At 51.5% G+C, this 16,329-nt stretch overlaps 1 protein-coding gene across 1 annotated transcript; it reads left to right on the top strand.

The window, feature by feature from the left end:
* Positions 1 to 908: 908 nt before the first annotated feature.
* On the top strand, positions 909 to 2,691 carry LOC124656752. The gene is made up of 3 exons (XM_047195441.1): positions 909 to 1,211; positions 1,376 to 2,124; positions 2,196 to 2,691. The coding sequence occupies exons 1-3, from the start codon at positions 909 to 911 to the stop codon at positions 2,689 to 2,691; spliced, it is 1,548 nt and encodes a 515-aa protein (XP_047051397.1).
* Positions 2,692 to 16,329: the final 13,638 nt, after the last annotated feature.

The following is a 16,329-nucleotide window of genomic DNA, read 5'->3' as shown; positions in this document are numbered from 1 at the left end:
TCTTCATCAATCTTGATTATACCTGGGCAAAAGTTAAGTTGGGCAAAAAAAAAAGCCTGAAGCTGAAATGTATGCCCGAGTTAGGCCCTAGCCCGACCGTTGAGCCTAGAAATTAGACCCGAGCCTGATCCAAAACACGTAGAAGCCCGCCCTAACTCTTCCCTAAATCGTGTAGTTTGTAGCCCAAATTCAGCCCAACCATTGAATCATACCCAAACCCAACCCAACATGCAAATTTGGCTTGATCCCATGTGAATAAGCCGTCCGAGCCGGGCTACCTATGCCCAGCTATAATCTGAAAACCCGTTGGATCAGTTCTTTTTAGTATTTTAAATTGCTCTTAGAGTGGATACTCATGAAAAAAAACTGATATTACCAGCACGTGAAGTGCGATTATCGCTCTTAAATTTCTGGGTTCATAGGTTGTAGAGGGAAAGGAGCTTGCAGTCAAAACTGCAAACAAATTGTATCGTATTGTTGTAGAGAGCGGCGATTCTACAGTGCACGAAACGTACATACACGAAAACATAGATTTCATCGCTCGTTGTAAAACATGATAATTTTAATACTCTCTCCGATTTATATTACTTGATACCAATATAAATATATCTAGACATGTATTAGTTGCAGATACATCTATTTAGCATCAAGTATTAAGTAATATAATGAATTGGAGGGAGTATTATTTTTAGCACGAATCTCAATGCAGGAAACCAAAAGAATGAAAGGCAACCACGTGAACGCGCGAGAAAGACATTTATGTATTGTCCTAATATAAAACCCCCACGAAGACGAGACAGAAACTCCCCAGATCGCCGGCGCTACCAATGGCGGCTATCGCCGGCTGGAGCTGAGTATTTCGCCAGAAGAGGAGGCGACAGAGAAGCGGATTCAAGTGTAGCCGGGAGATGGGGCCGGCGATGGCGTGGGAGGAGCGGCGGACGCTGGTGCTGGTGAACCTGGCGTCCATCATGGAGCGCGCCGACGAGGCGCTGCTACCAGCGGTGTACCGCGAGGTCGGCGCTGCCCTGCACGCCACGCCGACGGGCCTCGGCACACTCACCCTCTACCGCTCCATCGTGCAGGCGGCGTGCTACCCGCTGGCCGCCTACGCCGCGTCGCGCCACAACCGCGCCCACGTCATCGCCGTCGGGGCATTCCTCTGGGCCGCCGCCACATTCCTCGTTGCCATCTCCGAAACCTTCCTCCAGGTGAGCCCGGCCGCTCAACCTCCGCTCGTACTTCATGGGCACACTATGCTCGTACAAAGCAGCCGGTGGCGTCTGCTGTCTCGTTGACGAGCATAGATCTCGAGAGCTTAATAAGCTCCCAAATTGTCGATTTGAGACTCAGAGCAACTTCGATGGTGTGCTAGGTAGCGATCTCGAGGGGCCTGAACGGCATCGGCCTAGCCCTGGTGATACCGGCGGTCCAGTCGCTGGTCGCCGACTCCACCGACGACGAGCACCGCGGCACGGCCTTCGGGTGGCTGCAGCTGACCAGCAGCATCGGGTCCATCATCGGGGGCTTCTCCGCCGTGCTCCTGGCGCCGACTACCATCTTCGGGATCGCCGGCTGGCGCTTCGCGTTCCACCTCGTGGCGGCCATCAGCGTCGTGGTCGGCGTCCTCGTGTGGTTCTTCGCCGTCGACCCCAACTTCCCGACGGGCAAAGAAGCGTCAGCGCTCGGCGAGAAACGGTCGGCGTGGGAGGAGGCCAGGGAGCTGCTGAGGGAGGCCAGGGCCGTGATCCAGATCCCGACGTTCCAGATCTTCGTGGCGCAGGGCGTGAGCGGCTCGTTCCCGTGGTCGGCGCTGTCGTTCCTGTCCATGTGGCTGGAGCTCGTCGGGTTCAGCCACGGGGCCACGGCCGTGTTCATCACGGTGTTCTCCGTGGCAACGTCCATTGGTGGCCTTCTCGGCGGCATGATGGGCGACGCCCTCGCCCGCCGGTACCCGAACGCCGGCAGGATCGTGCTGTCGCAGATCAGCGCCGGCTCGGGCGTGCCTCTCGCGGCCATCCTGCTCCTCGGCCTCCCGAACGACCCGTCCAGCGGCGTCGCGCACGCGCTCGTCCTCTTCGTGATGGGACTCATCATCTCCTGGAACGGCGCTGCTACAAACAGGTTCGAAAGCAGAGTTTCGTTTACATTTTGTACGGACTTGTTGAATGAACAACTGATGAGGAACATTCCAGCCCGATCTTCGCGGAGATCGTGCCGGTGAAGTCGAGGACTAGCATCTACGCGCTGGACAACGCGTTTGAGTCCATCCTGGCATCGTTCGCGCCGCCGATCGTGGGCTTCATGTCGCAGCACCTGTACGGGTTCAAGCTGGGGAGCGGCGGCGCGGCCGGGAAGAACGGCAGCAGCAGCCCCGAGAGAGACCGGGCGAACGCGGCGTCGCTGGCCAAGGCGCTGTACACGGCCATCGCGATACCATTCACGATCTGCGCCGCCATATACTCATTCCTGTACTGCAGCTACCCCCGGGACAGGGACCGCGCCCGGATGCAGTCGCTGGCGGAGGCGGAGCTGCAGCAGATGGAGCTACAGGGGGGGTCCGGGTTCCGGAGCGGCGACGGAGACGAGCGGTTCGAGCTCTTCGAATCGGAGACGGACGACGGCGGAAGGACTGACTCCGCGGCTGATGCCGCCGGCACGTCGAGGCTACTGTCGGACCCGGGGTCGTGACACTGAAGAAGGGTCGTCGGTCTGCTCCGTTCACAAGAGAGCGCGCTGGATATGATTTTGACTGACATATGTCCTCTGATTTTGGAAAATTGTAACACTACGACCGGCAGTCTCTGCTGCACCAAAAATGAGTTTATTTCCTTGGCCCACCGAGACATACTGATTCTGTGTACAGTCCAATTCGTTTGTTGGCTTCCTGCTAGTACAAGAGATACTGAAAGCACGCATAACACTTTCCAATATTGGACTAAACCGAGCTTGTTGCGCTTATTATGCAAGGCGACGTGACCGGTTAGTACACTTCAATCTCCTGCCATGAAACCCTTTCCGGTGCATAGTTGGAGTACGTTGTGTACACGGGTCGAGATTCCATATGTATTACTGTACTCTTACGTCTGCAGAAACATCAACATAGCGAAACCCCCCTGTTTTCTTTCGGCCAACGATCTCCACGATAGTAAACCTCAAGGGGGCACGCCACACACGGAATAACGCTGCGCTAAAGCCTAAACTCAAATTCAGTCGAGATCTTCAGGAACAAAGCCAGTCCGATCAAATGGGGATGGCGTTCTCGTCGGTGCCCTGTCTTCTTCGCCAGCCACGGAGGGTGCTGCAGCTTCCCTCTAACAGGACGCCGCCACAATTGCCAGACGACGTTGTTGTTGACATCCTCTCGAGGATCCGCGTGAAGACCCTCTGCCGATTCAGATGTGTGTCCAAGGGGTGGTACACCCTCATAACCGACAACATCGTCGCCGTGTACAAGGCTCGCGCCGAGCCACTCCTCGTTGTTGGCTCCCGCCGGGACACGTCTCTGCGGCTGATTGACATGGGCGGTAACGTGGTGAAAGTGATCAAGAACGTGGGTTATGTTTGGAAGCTTATCTGCACAAGCCGTGATAACCTGGTGTGTGTGATTGGCATTTCATGTGATGTTAAGGTGGTCGACCTTGCCAACGGTGAGGTGCTCCAGACCTGCAAGAAAACTGGCCTTTTGGGCTTCGGCTGCACCATCCCATTTAGTGTCTACAAGATCGTCTACATCAATCCCTACTTGTTTGAGATCCTCACGGTAGGAGATGGTGTTGGGTGGAGACCAATGCAGTTGCCTCAGACCAGCAATATTTCCTATGCTAGGAGCCCTGTTGTCGTAAACGGTGTATTGCATTTGCTGCTAAGATCTCAGCTAGATAGGAACGGTGTACTATGCTTTAACCTCGCGAGTGAGGAGTGGATGAAGGCGATCAAGGGGCCACCAAATGTGGACCTTCAAAAGTGTGACCTTTCGTTGAGCGAGCTCAATGGCTCCCTGTGTATGGTTCAACCGGAGGATGAGAGCTGTGTGACGAACATATGGCTCCTCACAAATGCTAACAAGAACACATGGGTTAAGGTGTTCGCGATCCCTTTTGATTCACGTGGGTATTTGTTGACTGCCAAAACCCACCGGCGGGCAGCGGCCTTGTCAACACTGTAGAGCCGGGGGGAGCCTAGAGCTGCGGCTGGCTGAGACCCCTCCGAGCGACGGCCCGCAATGCTCTTCTGGTCACACGCGGCGTTGCGAAGTGCAAGGGCGTGCCACCTGACCTATACCCGGTCGGGAAGGTGATGAAGTTGCCTCGCTTAGTTTCCTGCAGGGCATACATGTAAACGTTAAATACGAGCCTCGATCGGCTCTCGGGTTATCCCGTGAATCGGCTCAAAGAGCCGATCCACCCATGATCCGTACGGGGTGCACGAATACTTGGTGGTCCTGCTTGATCAAGATGAAGCTAATGAGATCTACGACGATTTAGGGTTTTCACCGCATAACCGGATCATCCTACTCCAGGTTGGGCCTTGCGGCCACGCACGGTGCTCGTAAGCCGATCCTAAACAAGGCCAAAAACCAACACGAAGTTGATCCTAGGAACATCCCGTTTAGGACTTGCGAACGCCACCCTACGTGCCACTGGATCCTCCCCCCCATTGTAAGGCCAAACTATTGCAGATATTAAACTAATCCTTGTAGAAACAAGGAGCAATCGTAACGGATCAGATCTACTAAATAATGATCAAGCGGGGTGCCGCCCCACACCCGAGATAGGCGTGAGGACGGCTAGATATGCAAGGGTTGCACTACGTAAGCATGCTTAAACGAAGAACAATGCTAACCCTAACACATCTAATGATAACTACGTTGCTCGCCATCAAAAACGCTTCAAGTACGAGCAACGCATGAGCAACGTGGGGCTTGTGCTGCCTAGATCGCAAGATGCGATCTAGGCAGCATGTCGCTACCCGATAGAAACCCTCGAGACGAAGGAGTTGGCGATGCGCCGAGATTGGTTTGTTTTTGGGGTTGAACGTGAGTTGTTGTTTATTCCATAAACCCTAGGTACATATTTATAGTCCAGGGGACTTTCTAATGAGGGCGTGCACTAAACCGTGCACGACTAAGATTCTATCTCTTATAATAAACTATTAAATAAAGATACACGGGCAATTCAGCCCAAGACCCTTCGTGCCAGGCCGCCTTAGAATTCTTCCACAGGTAATCTTCCAAGCCCGGCCCACCTCTGGATTCGTCTAAAATCTGGTGATAACACATGCTCCCCTGGTTTTGGAAATAACATTTCCAAAATCATTATGCTTTCCCTTCGAAAGGTCATGTCGTAGCAGAAGCGAGCCGTTACAGCATCCGTCATCATTATGCCCCGTCTTCTCAGCCTTCTCTAAAAATCCCGACAGCTTTTAGCATCGATCCCTTGGAAGTTGTAATGGCATTAACCCTTCACCAGATTTATCATTATTTAAACCGCGCCGATCTGGTTAGCTCTCTCTCATATCCTCTATTCCATTCCAGCCTATCGGCACCAAAAAACCCTCTCCTCCCGTAGCAATGTCTTCCTCTTCCTCTTCCTTCTCAAAACTCTTCCCCCAATCTTCGCCGAAGAAGAAGACCGAGGACAGCCTCCACCCCGCGAGTGAGTCCCTTCTCCTCCGAAGAGGAGGAAAAGAAGGAGAAGCAGCGCAGGCCAAAGCCTCTCCTTCCGCCCAGCCTCCCGCCGAAGAAGCGCCCCCGCATGTGGGCGGACAGCGAGGACGAGGATGATGACGAAGAGGAAGAGGAGGAGGATGACTCCTCCTCCTCCATCGGGTACCCGCCGACCAAGCGCTTCCGCTCCTGGGCGGACAGCGAGGATGATGATGATGACGAGGAGGAAAAGGCTCCGGCCAAGGGCTGGGGCAGCAGCGACGAAGAGCTCCCTGGGAGCAGCGCCGACGACGTCGACAGCGGCGATGACGAGGACAGCGACGACTAGTAGTATAGGACTAGTAGTAGCAGTGCACTAGGCACCAGATCCCTCTTTTGAGAGCCATCGGCTCTTTCTTGTAAAGCCGCTCCTTGGAATTAATGAAATTGTTCTTTCCATTTATCCTTTAATCGCTCCAATTTCATTCCCTCCGTTTGCCATGCTAAGACCGACAAGCAACGCGTCGGACTTCTTTCCTTTCTTGCAAGAATACAGCACGGTCCAAGCCCCGTACTAGGCGTCGGCTTTTCTTTCCCGGCTCTCGCCCGAGACGACCATGATGCAGCCTGCAGCTCGAGGTGACCCTAATCGGCTCTCAAAAACAGGGCATCTTCCAGTGCTTGTTGCCCCCGAGTCTCGCCCAAGGTAAAGCAGAGCTGTATGGACCTAGGCTCGATCATGTCCGAGGGAGCTCCTTATGCCGAGCTAGCCGATTTAAATACACATCGGCTTCCCAAAAACGGAGAGCCCTCAAGGTGAGCTGCCCCCGAGTTTCTTCGGCCTCCGCCGGCCGTATAGGCTCCCCGACATTGATCCGATCATTGATCCGATCCGCGCGCCCATGCTGCTCCTGACATTGTCCTTGAAGAAATCTCCCTTGAGTCGATGGCCATGCATCGGCTTTCATGTCCTTAAGTCGATGCCTGCTGCATCGGCTGTGTTCGAAAATTTTCGAATTTTCATTTTGTTTTTTTTTTTTACGGCCGACCTGTGCATCGGCCCCCATATTCCAATACCCATCAACAAAAGATGAGACGCTTCTGTTGCATATCCTCGTATTTTCATATACCTGGGTGCCCCCCCGAGCCGATTCTGTCAAGAAAATTGATGGTATCGGCTCCGTTGGATAACATGTTAAACCCGGGCAGAAAGGTAGGTGAGGATAATTTTGGCCGATCATCGGAATCGGCCTCCACGTTGCTTGCTCGTTGAAGGTTTTGTAAGTTCCCTTCGTAAATTTTTTGGGGCCGATCACAAGGATCAGCCTCTCCTCGGTTTGCCCATTGGTTTGATCTTGCTACTTGGTCGGGCCGGATGAAACCAACCCAACCTCCGACTTGATGCGCCCGCCGTCGTCCACCTTGTGTGCTCCGTAGAGTCGTGGAGCGCTACGCTCCGTCGGCAAGACGAGTACCATGTTTGTGCCGCCCGATGTCTCATCATCGGCTTTCCTCCGTTTAGGGCGCCACTCCATTTTCCGTGGACGACCCTCTTCATCCAGGGTTCGCCGAACCTTTGCAGCCGCATCAGGCCGTGCCTTTCTTAGCGTATGCAGGTACAACCTTTCGGCTTCCTCCAGGCCGCGCAATCGCTGAACCCCGCGCTTCCGGGAACGGCCGAGTCCGTCGTGGCACCACCTTGGCCGGTGGTACCTGTCTTCTTCCACTTCTCCCTCGTCTTCCGAATCTTCAAGATCTGCCCAACGAGGTGACTCAGCCGCGTTTGCTTTGTGGCGGGAGAGGCCCTAAGCGCTCGAACACGGACACGTTGGCTGCCTCCTTCTTTTTCCGATTGCATTCTGGGCAATTGCCGATTGTGGGCAATCGGCTCATTCCCGAATCCCAGCAGTTGTCCGAAGAAGGGGCAGTCCCAGTGTCTGTTGTTGTCATCTTGCTCCCTGGATGCTCCCGTGGCACAGCGCTCGTGTTCCTCCTCATCGTGATTCTGCCGACGATGTCTTCTGGCTTCTCTAGCCAAACGATCTTCTCTATCATCGTAATTGGGTCGCCGGCGTTGGTCATACTGGCTAACATATTTGCTGAGGAGGTGATCAGAGAGGGGTCGCTGATATCTTATATTCTTCACCTCTCCCTCCGTGACATAGCGCTTGCCATCATGATGGAGCCGATCGCGTGGAGCGGCCTCCTCTGTGTCCTTGCTATGAGAGCAGCTGCCCTCATCTCCATCTTTGCCGCAGTGGTTTCCAGTGTCCTACCATGTTGATGCTCGAACGAGGGACCTGGCCGGCAACCTTCGTGGTAGGTGATTTCTACCATGTTAACGGCGGGGAAGGGTTGGGTGTCGACCTTCATGGCGTACTCGGTTGAAAATTAGCCGCCCCTTCTCTATCGCCGCTTGGATGTGCCGACGCCACACCCGGCAGTCGTTGGTGGCATGGGAAAGCGAGTTGTGGAATTTGCAGTACGGCTTTCCGTTTAGCTCTTTCGCCGTGGGGAACTTGAGACCTTCGGGAACCGTCAACTCGTTTCTCCTTGAGCAGGAGGTCGAAGATTTGTTCAGCTCTTGGTCACGTCAAAATCAAATCCCCGGGCGGCCCCGGTGGCTTTACCCATTTGCAGGCCACAGGGGTTCCTCCCCGAGTCCACTCAGCCCACCGCTATCTCTTGGCCTCCCGCGAGCACTTCATCCTCCTCCGTATCGACCATGACTACCGCACGCTTGAACTTGTCTTGGTACAGTCGGGGTGGCGCTGTTCATATGCCGATAGTTTCGAACCATGTGCGCCGGCCGAGGGATAATCTGCTTGGGAGGCCATGTCCTTGAGCCGTGTTGCAAGGCCTGCTACCGCCAACTCGATCGCTTCCTTTTCAGTTATACGAACCGAATAACATCGGTTCCTAAGATTCCCGAAGCGCCGGATGTATTCTCGTCACCGTTTCCCGCGCTTCGACGTAGTTGTGCTAGATCGGCAATGCCGGACTCGGAAGCTTCCGAATGGTATTGCATATGGAACTCGTTCTTCCAATTGCTTCCAAGACTCGGATGGAGTTCGCCGGTAGAGAGGTGTACCATCCAAAAGCCGATCCCGTGAGGGACCGTGAAAAGAGCCTCACGCGTAGCTGATCCGACACCGAAGCCGGTCCTAGTTGAGCCAAATATCGGCCGACGTGCTCGATGGAGCTGGAGCCATCCGATCCACCGAATTTGGAGAAGTCGGGGAGCCGATATTTTGGTGGCAGCGGGATCATCTCGTAATCGTCGGTGGTACGGCTTGGAATAGCCGATCGCTCCTTCTTTTCGGCATCATGCCGAACCGGTCTCTCGGCATGGTACCGATCCGATCCGCCGTGCTGGCCGTAGGAGTTGCACTCGAAGATTCGCCGGGTGGCGTACTTGGCCTCGCCACGTTTGCTTTTCCAGCTCCGAGCCGCCTGGCAGGAGCCGGGCTCGGGAGTTTCGTCGGTGTGGCGTATTTAGTTAGCCACGTCCGCTCCGTCGCCGACGTTCCTCCCGTCTTCGCCGGAGTCCCCGATGTTGTGGCCTCGGTTCGTGAGTGCCCAGTCACCACAATCCGGCACATACATGCACGCGTATCCATGAGGGATCTCCTTAGGCGCCTCCATTAAGAACTCGGTAGTCACCGGGGTCGCCACCAATCCTGCAGACGAGGAATGCCGGTGTAGTCGGCACTTCAGCAGGTGCCGCCAACGCAAATGGCAGCGGTGGACGGGACCGGAATGGCAACTCTCCTTGATGCGTCCCGAGAGCTGGTCCCGACGGCGAGTACCGGTGGCTCATGATCTCTCGGATCACGCGCGAGCGACACGCTCCAAAGCACGTTGACCAAGTTCTCGCAGTGACGGTGTAGCGAGTGAGCCACCGTGTAGTTGATCTCCTCGCCGCTGCACCCCGGTGCGTTCCTCCGACGGGGCGTAGAGATCTACCCCATCGAGTGCACCTTCCGGTGAGAACCCCTTCCATCCGATGCCACCGGAACGGGTTCTCCGAAAAGAGCCGATGAGGTCGGCTTCGAGGGTAGCCTTGATCTCGTTGTATTGCTTCTTGAGGTCATCGGGCGGATCCTCGTAGGTGATCGGCGTGCCGTCCATCTCGGATGTAGATGGCGATGTGGTTGATGCGTACGATTGTCCCACCGGGCGTGCCGTAATGTGTTGACTGCCAAAACCCACCGGCGGGCAGCGGCCTTGTCAACACCGTAGAGCCGGGGGAGCCTAGAGCCGCGGCTGGCCGAGACCCTCCGAGCGACGGCCCGCAATGCTCTTCTCGGTCACACGCGGCGTTGCGAAGTGCAAGGGCGTGCCACCCGACCTATACCCGGTCGGGAAGGTGATGAAGTTGCCTCGCTTAGTTTCCCCGCAGGGCATACATGTAAACGTTAAATACGAGCCTCGATCGGCTCTCGAGTTATCCCGTGAATCGGCTCAAAGAGCCGATCCACCCATGATCCGTACGGGGTGCACGAATACTTGGTGGTCCTCGCTTGATCAAGATGAAGCTAATGAGATCTACGACGATTTAGGGTTTTCACCGCATAACCGGATCATCCTACTCCAGGTTGGGCCTTGCGGCCACGCACGGTGCTCGTAAGCCGATCCTAAACAAGGCCAAAAAACCAACACGAAGTTGATCCTAGGAACATCCCGTTTAGGACTTGCGAACGCCACCCTACGTGCCACTGGATCCTCCCCCCCATTGTAAGGCCAAACTATTGCAGATATTAAACTAATCCTTGTAGAAACAAGGAGCAATCGTAACGGATCGGATCTACTAAATAATGATCAAGCGGGGTGCCGCCCCCACACCTGAGATAGGCGTGAGGACGGCTAGATATGCAAGGGTTGCACTACGTAAGCATGCTTAAACGAAGAACAATGCTAACCCTAACACATCTAATGATAACTACGTTGCTCGCCATCAAAAACGCTTCAAGACGAGCAACGCATGAGCAACGTGGGCTTAGTGCTGCCTAGATCGCAAGATGCGATCTAGGCAGCATGTCGCTTACCTGATAGAAACCCTCGAGACGAAGGAGTTGGCGATGCGCAGAGATTGGTTTGTTTTTGGGGTTGAACGTGAGTTGTTGTTTATTCCATAAACCCTAGGTACATATTTATAGTCCAGGGGACTTTCTAATGAGGGCGTGCACTAAACCGTGCACGACTAAGATTCTATCTCTTATAATAAACTATTAAATAAAGATACACGGGCAATTCAGCCCAAGACCCTTCGTGCCAGGCCGCCTTAGAATTCTTCCACAGGTAATCTTCCAAGCCCGGCCCACCTCTGGATTCGTCTAAAATCTGGTGATAACAGTATTATCGGGTTAAACCTTTGCGAATATTGTGTGATGGGAGGCTGATCTTCTACAACACTCATAAGAACACCGATTTATCGTCGGTGCAAATCTACGATCCACACAACTGGGATTTCATAGATGCGCCAAATGCACTAGCCGGCGTCCACGACACTAACTTCAGTCCTTGCAGCTAGCGCCGGGAGATTTCTTTCTGGTCAAGAGCTAGTGCCCTTAATTTTCTTAACGTTTTTTCTTTTTAGTTTTCGAAGTATGTTTCTTCGAAGGACAGTGAGCTACGTTCTCGTTACTTATGTTCGTCGTGACCTAAAAACCTTGATTGTCATTTAGATATGCAGTTTTTATCCACATGTGTGTCCAATCATGGAAATAGTCGGTTGTTTTATTGACAATGATATTTTATGCTACATTGTACTACAACTTTTGGTGTGTAGTATATAAGATATGTAATGATTTGTATGGTTTGTAATGCTTGAGAGCATCGACTGCATGCACTAGGGTTGGAAGAAATTGCTCATTTGCTTGAAAAGGGTTGTACAAGGGGCGTACCAGAGAGTGCAGTGCCATACTTGAGGTAGTGGTTGACGATGACCTCCGGATTTGGCACGATTTCTTCGGCATGGCAGGAACTCACAACGACATCAACATAGCTCTCCCGTGTTTGCAGGGCTAGCTGAGGGATATGCTCCGCCGATCAACTTCGAGAACAACGGCCACACGTACAACAAGGGTACTATCTAGCCAATGGTATCTATCCATAATATGCTACATTTGTGAAGACAATTCCAAGCCCAACTTCGGAGAAGGAGTCATAATTTGCGACATGCCAGGAAGCATGTCACAAAGATGTAGAGCGGATATTTGGTGTGCTACAACACGTTTTGCCATTGTTCGGTACCTGATGGCGTGTATTTCACACGTTCGTTGGGAACCCCAAGAGGAAGGTATGATGCGCACAGCAGCAAGTTTTCCCTCAGAAAGAAACCAAGGTTTATCGAACCAGGAGGAGCCAAGAAGCACGTTGAAGGTTGATGGCGGCGGGATGTAGTGCGGCGCAACACCGGAGATTCCGGCGCCAACGTGGAACCCGCACAACACAACCAAAGTACTTTGCCCCAACGAAACAAAGTGAGGTTGTCAATCTCACCGGCTTGCCGTAACAAAGGATTAACCGTATTGTGTGGAAGATGATTGTTTGCAGAGAAAACAAGTAAAACAAGTATTGCAACAGATTTGTATTTCAGTATTAAAGAATGGACCGGGGTCCACAGCTCACTAGAGGTGTCTCTCCCATAAGATAAAAGCATGTTGGGTGAACAAATTACAGTCGGGCAATTGACAAATAGAGAGGTCATAACAATGCACATACATGTCATGATAAGTATAGTGAGATTTAATTGGGCATTACGACAAAGTACATAGACCGCCATCCAACCGCATCTATGCCTAAAAAGTCCACCTTCAGAGTTATCGTCCGAACCCCTTCCGCATTAAGTTGATAACAACAGTACAATTGCATTAAGTATGGTGCGTAATGTAATCAACAACTACATCATCGGACATAGCGCCAATGTTTTATCCCTAGTGGCAACAAGACAACACAACCTTAGAACTTTCCGTCACTCGTCCCGGTGTCAATGCGGCATGAACCCACTATCGAGCATAAATACTCCCTCTTGGAGTTAAGAGCAAAAACTTGGCCAGAGCCTCTACTAATAACGGAGAGCATGCAAGATCATAAACAACACATATGTAATAACTTGATAATTAACATAATATGGTATTCTCTATCCATCGGATCCCGACAAACACAACATAGAGTATTACAGATAGATGATCTTGATCATGTTAGGCAGCTCACAAGATCCAACAATGAAGCACAATGAGGAGAAGACAACCATCTAGCTACTGCTATGGACCCATAGTCCAGGGGTGAACTACTCACTCATCACTCCGGAGGCGACCATGGCGGTGTAGAGTCCTCCGGGAGATGAATCCCCTCTCCGGCAGGGTGCCGGAGGAGATCTCCGTAATCCCCCGAGATGGGATTGGCGGCGGCGGCGTCTCTGGAAGGTTTTCCGTATCGTGGTTTTTCGCATCAGGGGTTTCACGACGGAGGCTTTAAGTAGGCGGAAGGGCGGAGTCGGAGGGCTGACGAGGGGCCCACACCATAGGGTGGCGCGGGCCCCCCTCTGGCCGCGCGGCCCTATGGTGGCGGCGCCTCGTCGCCCCACTTCGTATCCCTTTCGGTCTTCTGGAAGGTTCGTGGCAAAATATGACCCTGGGTCTTGATTTCGTCGAATTCCGAGAATATTTCGTTACTAGGATTTCTGAAACCAAAAACAGCGTAAAAACAACAACCGGCTCTTCGGCATCTTGTTAATAGGTTAGTTCCAGAAAATGCACGAATATGACATAAAGTGTGCATAAAACATGTAGGTATCATCAATAATATGGCATAGATCATAAGAAATTATCGATACGTCGGAGACGTATCAGTACCCTACTCTCACATGGTCAGAGTCTCAGATGTGGGAGGTGATGAACGCTTGTGATCATGCACAACATGATGAGCGCGACGCACCAGCGGATGATCACCATCCATTTGATTTTCGGGGATCTTTTGCTGAGATTGAGCAGGTGCCGACCCAGTTTGTTGCTTTCCTCTGGATGCATGAAGAAATCCGAGATGCAGGTATTCATACTCAGCTACAGAATGATTTAGTTGAGAATTTGTGGGTGCGGAGAGGAAACACTGCATGATTTGTTGCAATTTATTTTGATTATTGTAAGAATAATTTAAACTATATGTGCGAAATAATTTATGTGTTTTAACAATGGAAAAATAATGTTTGAATTGTGAAAACTATACAAAATGTTGTAATTTTGCCCAAAAAATAAAAAAATATGGGAGCCAGCCGTATAGGCTACGCCAGTGTGGAATGACCTTCCCTAAACTAAGGATCTCCTGCCTGTGCCTATTTAGGGCCGCCGGTGAAGGTGCTCTTAGTGTGGCGTCTTGCGCCGTTAAAGTTCACTCGCCCACAAAACGCGTATGTGGTTAACTCCGTCAAGTATTTTCTGTGCTTGCATCTTCGAACTATAAAAGGAATATTCTTAGAACATTCCTTTGTCTTCCTCGCACGTAGATTGGGAGGTGCTCGACCATGCTCGAGCCCCAACCCTTGCCGCCCACATGTGCGCGTGCCGCCTGCTAGCTGTTGCGTGCTAGCATGCTAGCTAGCCGGCCGCTGCGGCTTCTCCCCGGACTCCACCATGGTTTCTTCCCGAACTTCGTATGCCCTCCCTCTCATATGGACATTGTCGGAATCGGCCGGAATAGGTTTCGGCCGGAATAGGTTGGAATCAGCCATGTTCATCGCCGGAATCGGCCGATCGGAGTAGGTCGATTTGATTGGAGTGCGGCTTCAATTTGGTCAGACTAAGGGCTGCCCGGCGAGATTTTGCCGAAATAGTACCACTCCAACGAGCATTGACCAAAGTTTTTTAGAATTTCTAAAACACGCACATCTCTTCTACTAGGTGCGGAAATTTCCTATTACCCAAATTGAAACCCGAGGCGAACTGATAATTGCAGAGATGTGACCCCGATGTGATGTTTCTTTCAGAGACGCATCTCGACAAAGCTCGCGCTGAACGTGTACGTCTGAAGACGAGGATGGATGGTGCGCTTGTGGCCGAAAGCGATGGGAGAAGTGGTGGCTTGCTATTGTTATGGAAAAGTAAGGTGGATATTGAACTGAAAGCAATTCACCCAAACTATATTGATGTGCTTGTCAATGGTGGAAACGGTGAGATGGAGTGGAGGCTCACTGGAATTTATGGTGAGCCTGCATGGGAGAACAAATACAAAACTGGAACAGGTTACGTGAGTTGCATGGATAAATAAATATGAGATGGCTAGTCATGGGGGATTGGAATGAAATTATGTACAGTCATGAGAAAGAAGGAGGGAACCCGAGGCCGATGCAGTACATGCAAGCATTCAGAGATGCCCTCTCAAACTGCAATCTAGAAGATTTGGGCTATACAGGCGATATTTTTACATGGAGGAGAAAGAGAAGTCGGCGCGGCCCGAGTATAAGAGAAAGATTAGACAGAGCATGCGGCAATGAACATTGGAACACGCTTTTCCCATGTGCGTGTCTATCAAATTTGGACATGATTGGATCGGATCACCGACCAATTCTGTTGGATACTGAGTTCTACCATAATATAGCTGGCTCACGTAAGTTGCGGAGAAAAAGATTTGAAGGAAAATGGTTGAAGGAAGGATCGAGTAGGGGAGGTTGTCCGAGCAGCATGGCAAGCAGGGCTAGAAGAGAACCATGGTGACATAGCAAAAACAGTTGCATCTGTCCAGAATGCGCTACACGCCTGAGACAACTCAGTCTTGCAAAAACCGCGAGCAAAACTACGATCGCTGTCGAGGCGGTTGGAGGAGGTCTTAAAAAGAGATATGTCAGAGGAAAATTTATGTAAACAAGAGGAAATTACTGAGGAGATAGAAAGGGTGTTAGAGCAAGAGGAAATATATAAAATGCAAAGAAGCCGAGCCAATTGGCTAACTCATGGAGACAGGAACTCAGCTTTCTTTCATAATTACGCGAAAATGAGGAAGAAGAGGAATATGATTGTAAAATTAAAGGGTCCAGATGGTAATTGGAGGGAAGGGAACAATCATATCAAACCAGTCATTACTAATTATTTTTCTAGGCTCTTTTCGACAGAGGTAGAGGAGACGGACCAGGAGCTATTACAGAAAGTAAAACCGATGGTTACTTCGGAGATGAATGGTAAATTAATTGCTCCATTTACAGGAGAGGAAGTAAAGAAGGCTTTGTTTGCCATAGGAGATTTCAAGGCGCCAGGAACAGATGGCAGGCATGCTATATTTTTTAAAAAGTTTTGGCCATTCATTGGAGAGTCCATAACAAAAGAGGTGTTGGAGGCGCTACAGTCAGAGGTAATTCCCCCTGGATGGAATGATACGGCGATCGTGTTAATCCCAAAAGTAAATGAACATGAGTTGATCACTCAATTCAGGCCAATTAGCCTTTGCAACGTACTGTACAAGATCATCTCAAAAGTGCTTGCAAATAGGCGATACTTCCTGAGATAATTAGCCTGACACAAAATGTGTTTGTCCTGTAGCGTCCGATTACGTGACAATGTGTTGGTGGCTTATGAGTGTTTTCATGCACTCAAAGGGAGAAGACGGGGACAAAATGGATTTTGTGCAGTGAAACTTGATATGCAAAAAGCATATGATCGAATTGAGTGGGGCTTCTTGAGGGATATGAT

Source organism: Lolium rigidum, chromosome 5, assembly GCF_022539505.1.
Source record: "Lolium rigidum isolate FL_2022 chromosome 5, APGP_CSIRO_Lrig_0.1, whole genome shotgun sequence".
NCBI classification, from domain to species: Eukaryota; Viridiplantae; Streptophyta; class Magnoliopsida; order Poales; family Poaceae; genus Lolium; species Lolium rigidum.
This window is presented reverse-complemented; position numbering and strand designations above follow the sequence as displayed.

Excerpts from the sequence above, each read along its gene's own strand:
- LOC124656752 (XM_047195441.1), top strand. The coding sequence starts at position 909 with ATGGGGCCGGCGATGGCGTGGGAGGAGCGGCGGACGCTGGTGCTGGTG. Across the intron at positions 1,212-1,375 it reads TCTCCGAAACCTTCCTCCAG|GTAGCGATCTCGAGGGGCCT; the intron begins GTGAGCCCGGCC and ends ATGGTGTGCTAG. Across the intron at positions 2,125-2,195 it reads AACGGCGCTGCTACAAACAG|CCCGATCTTCGCGGAGATCG; the intron begins GTTCGAAAGCAG and ends GGAACATTCCAG.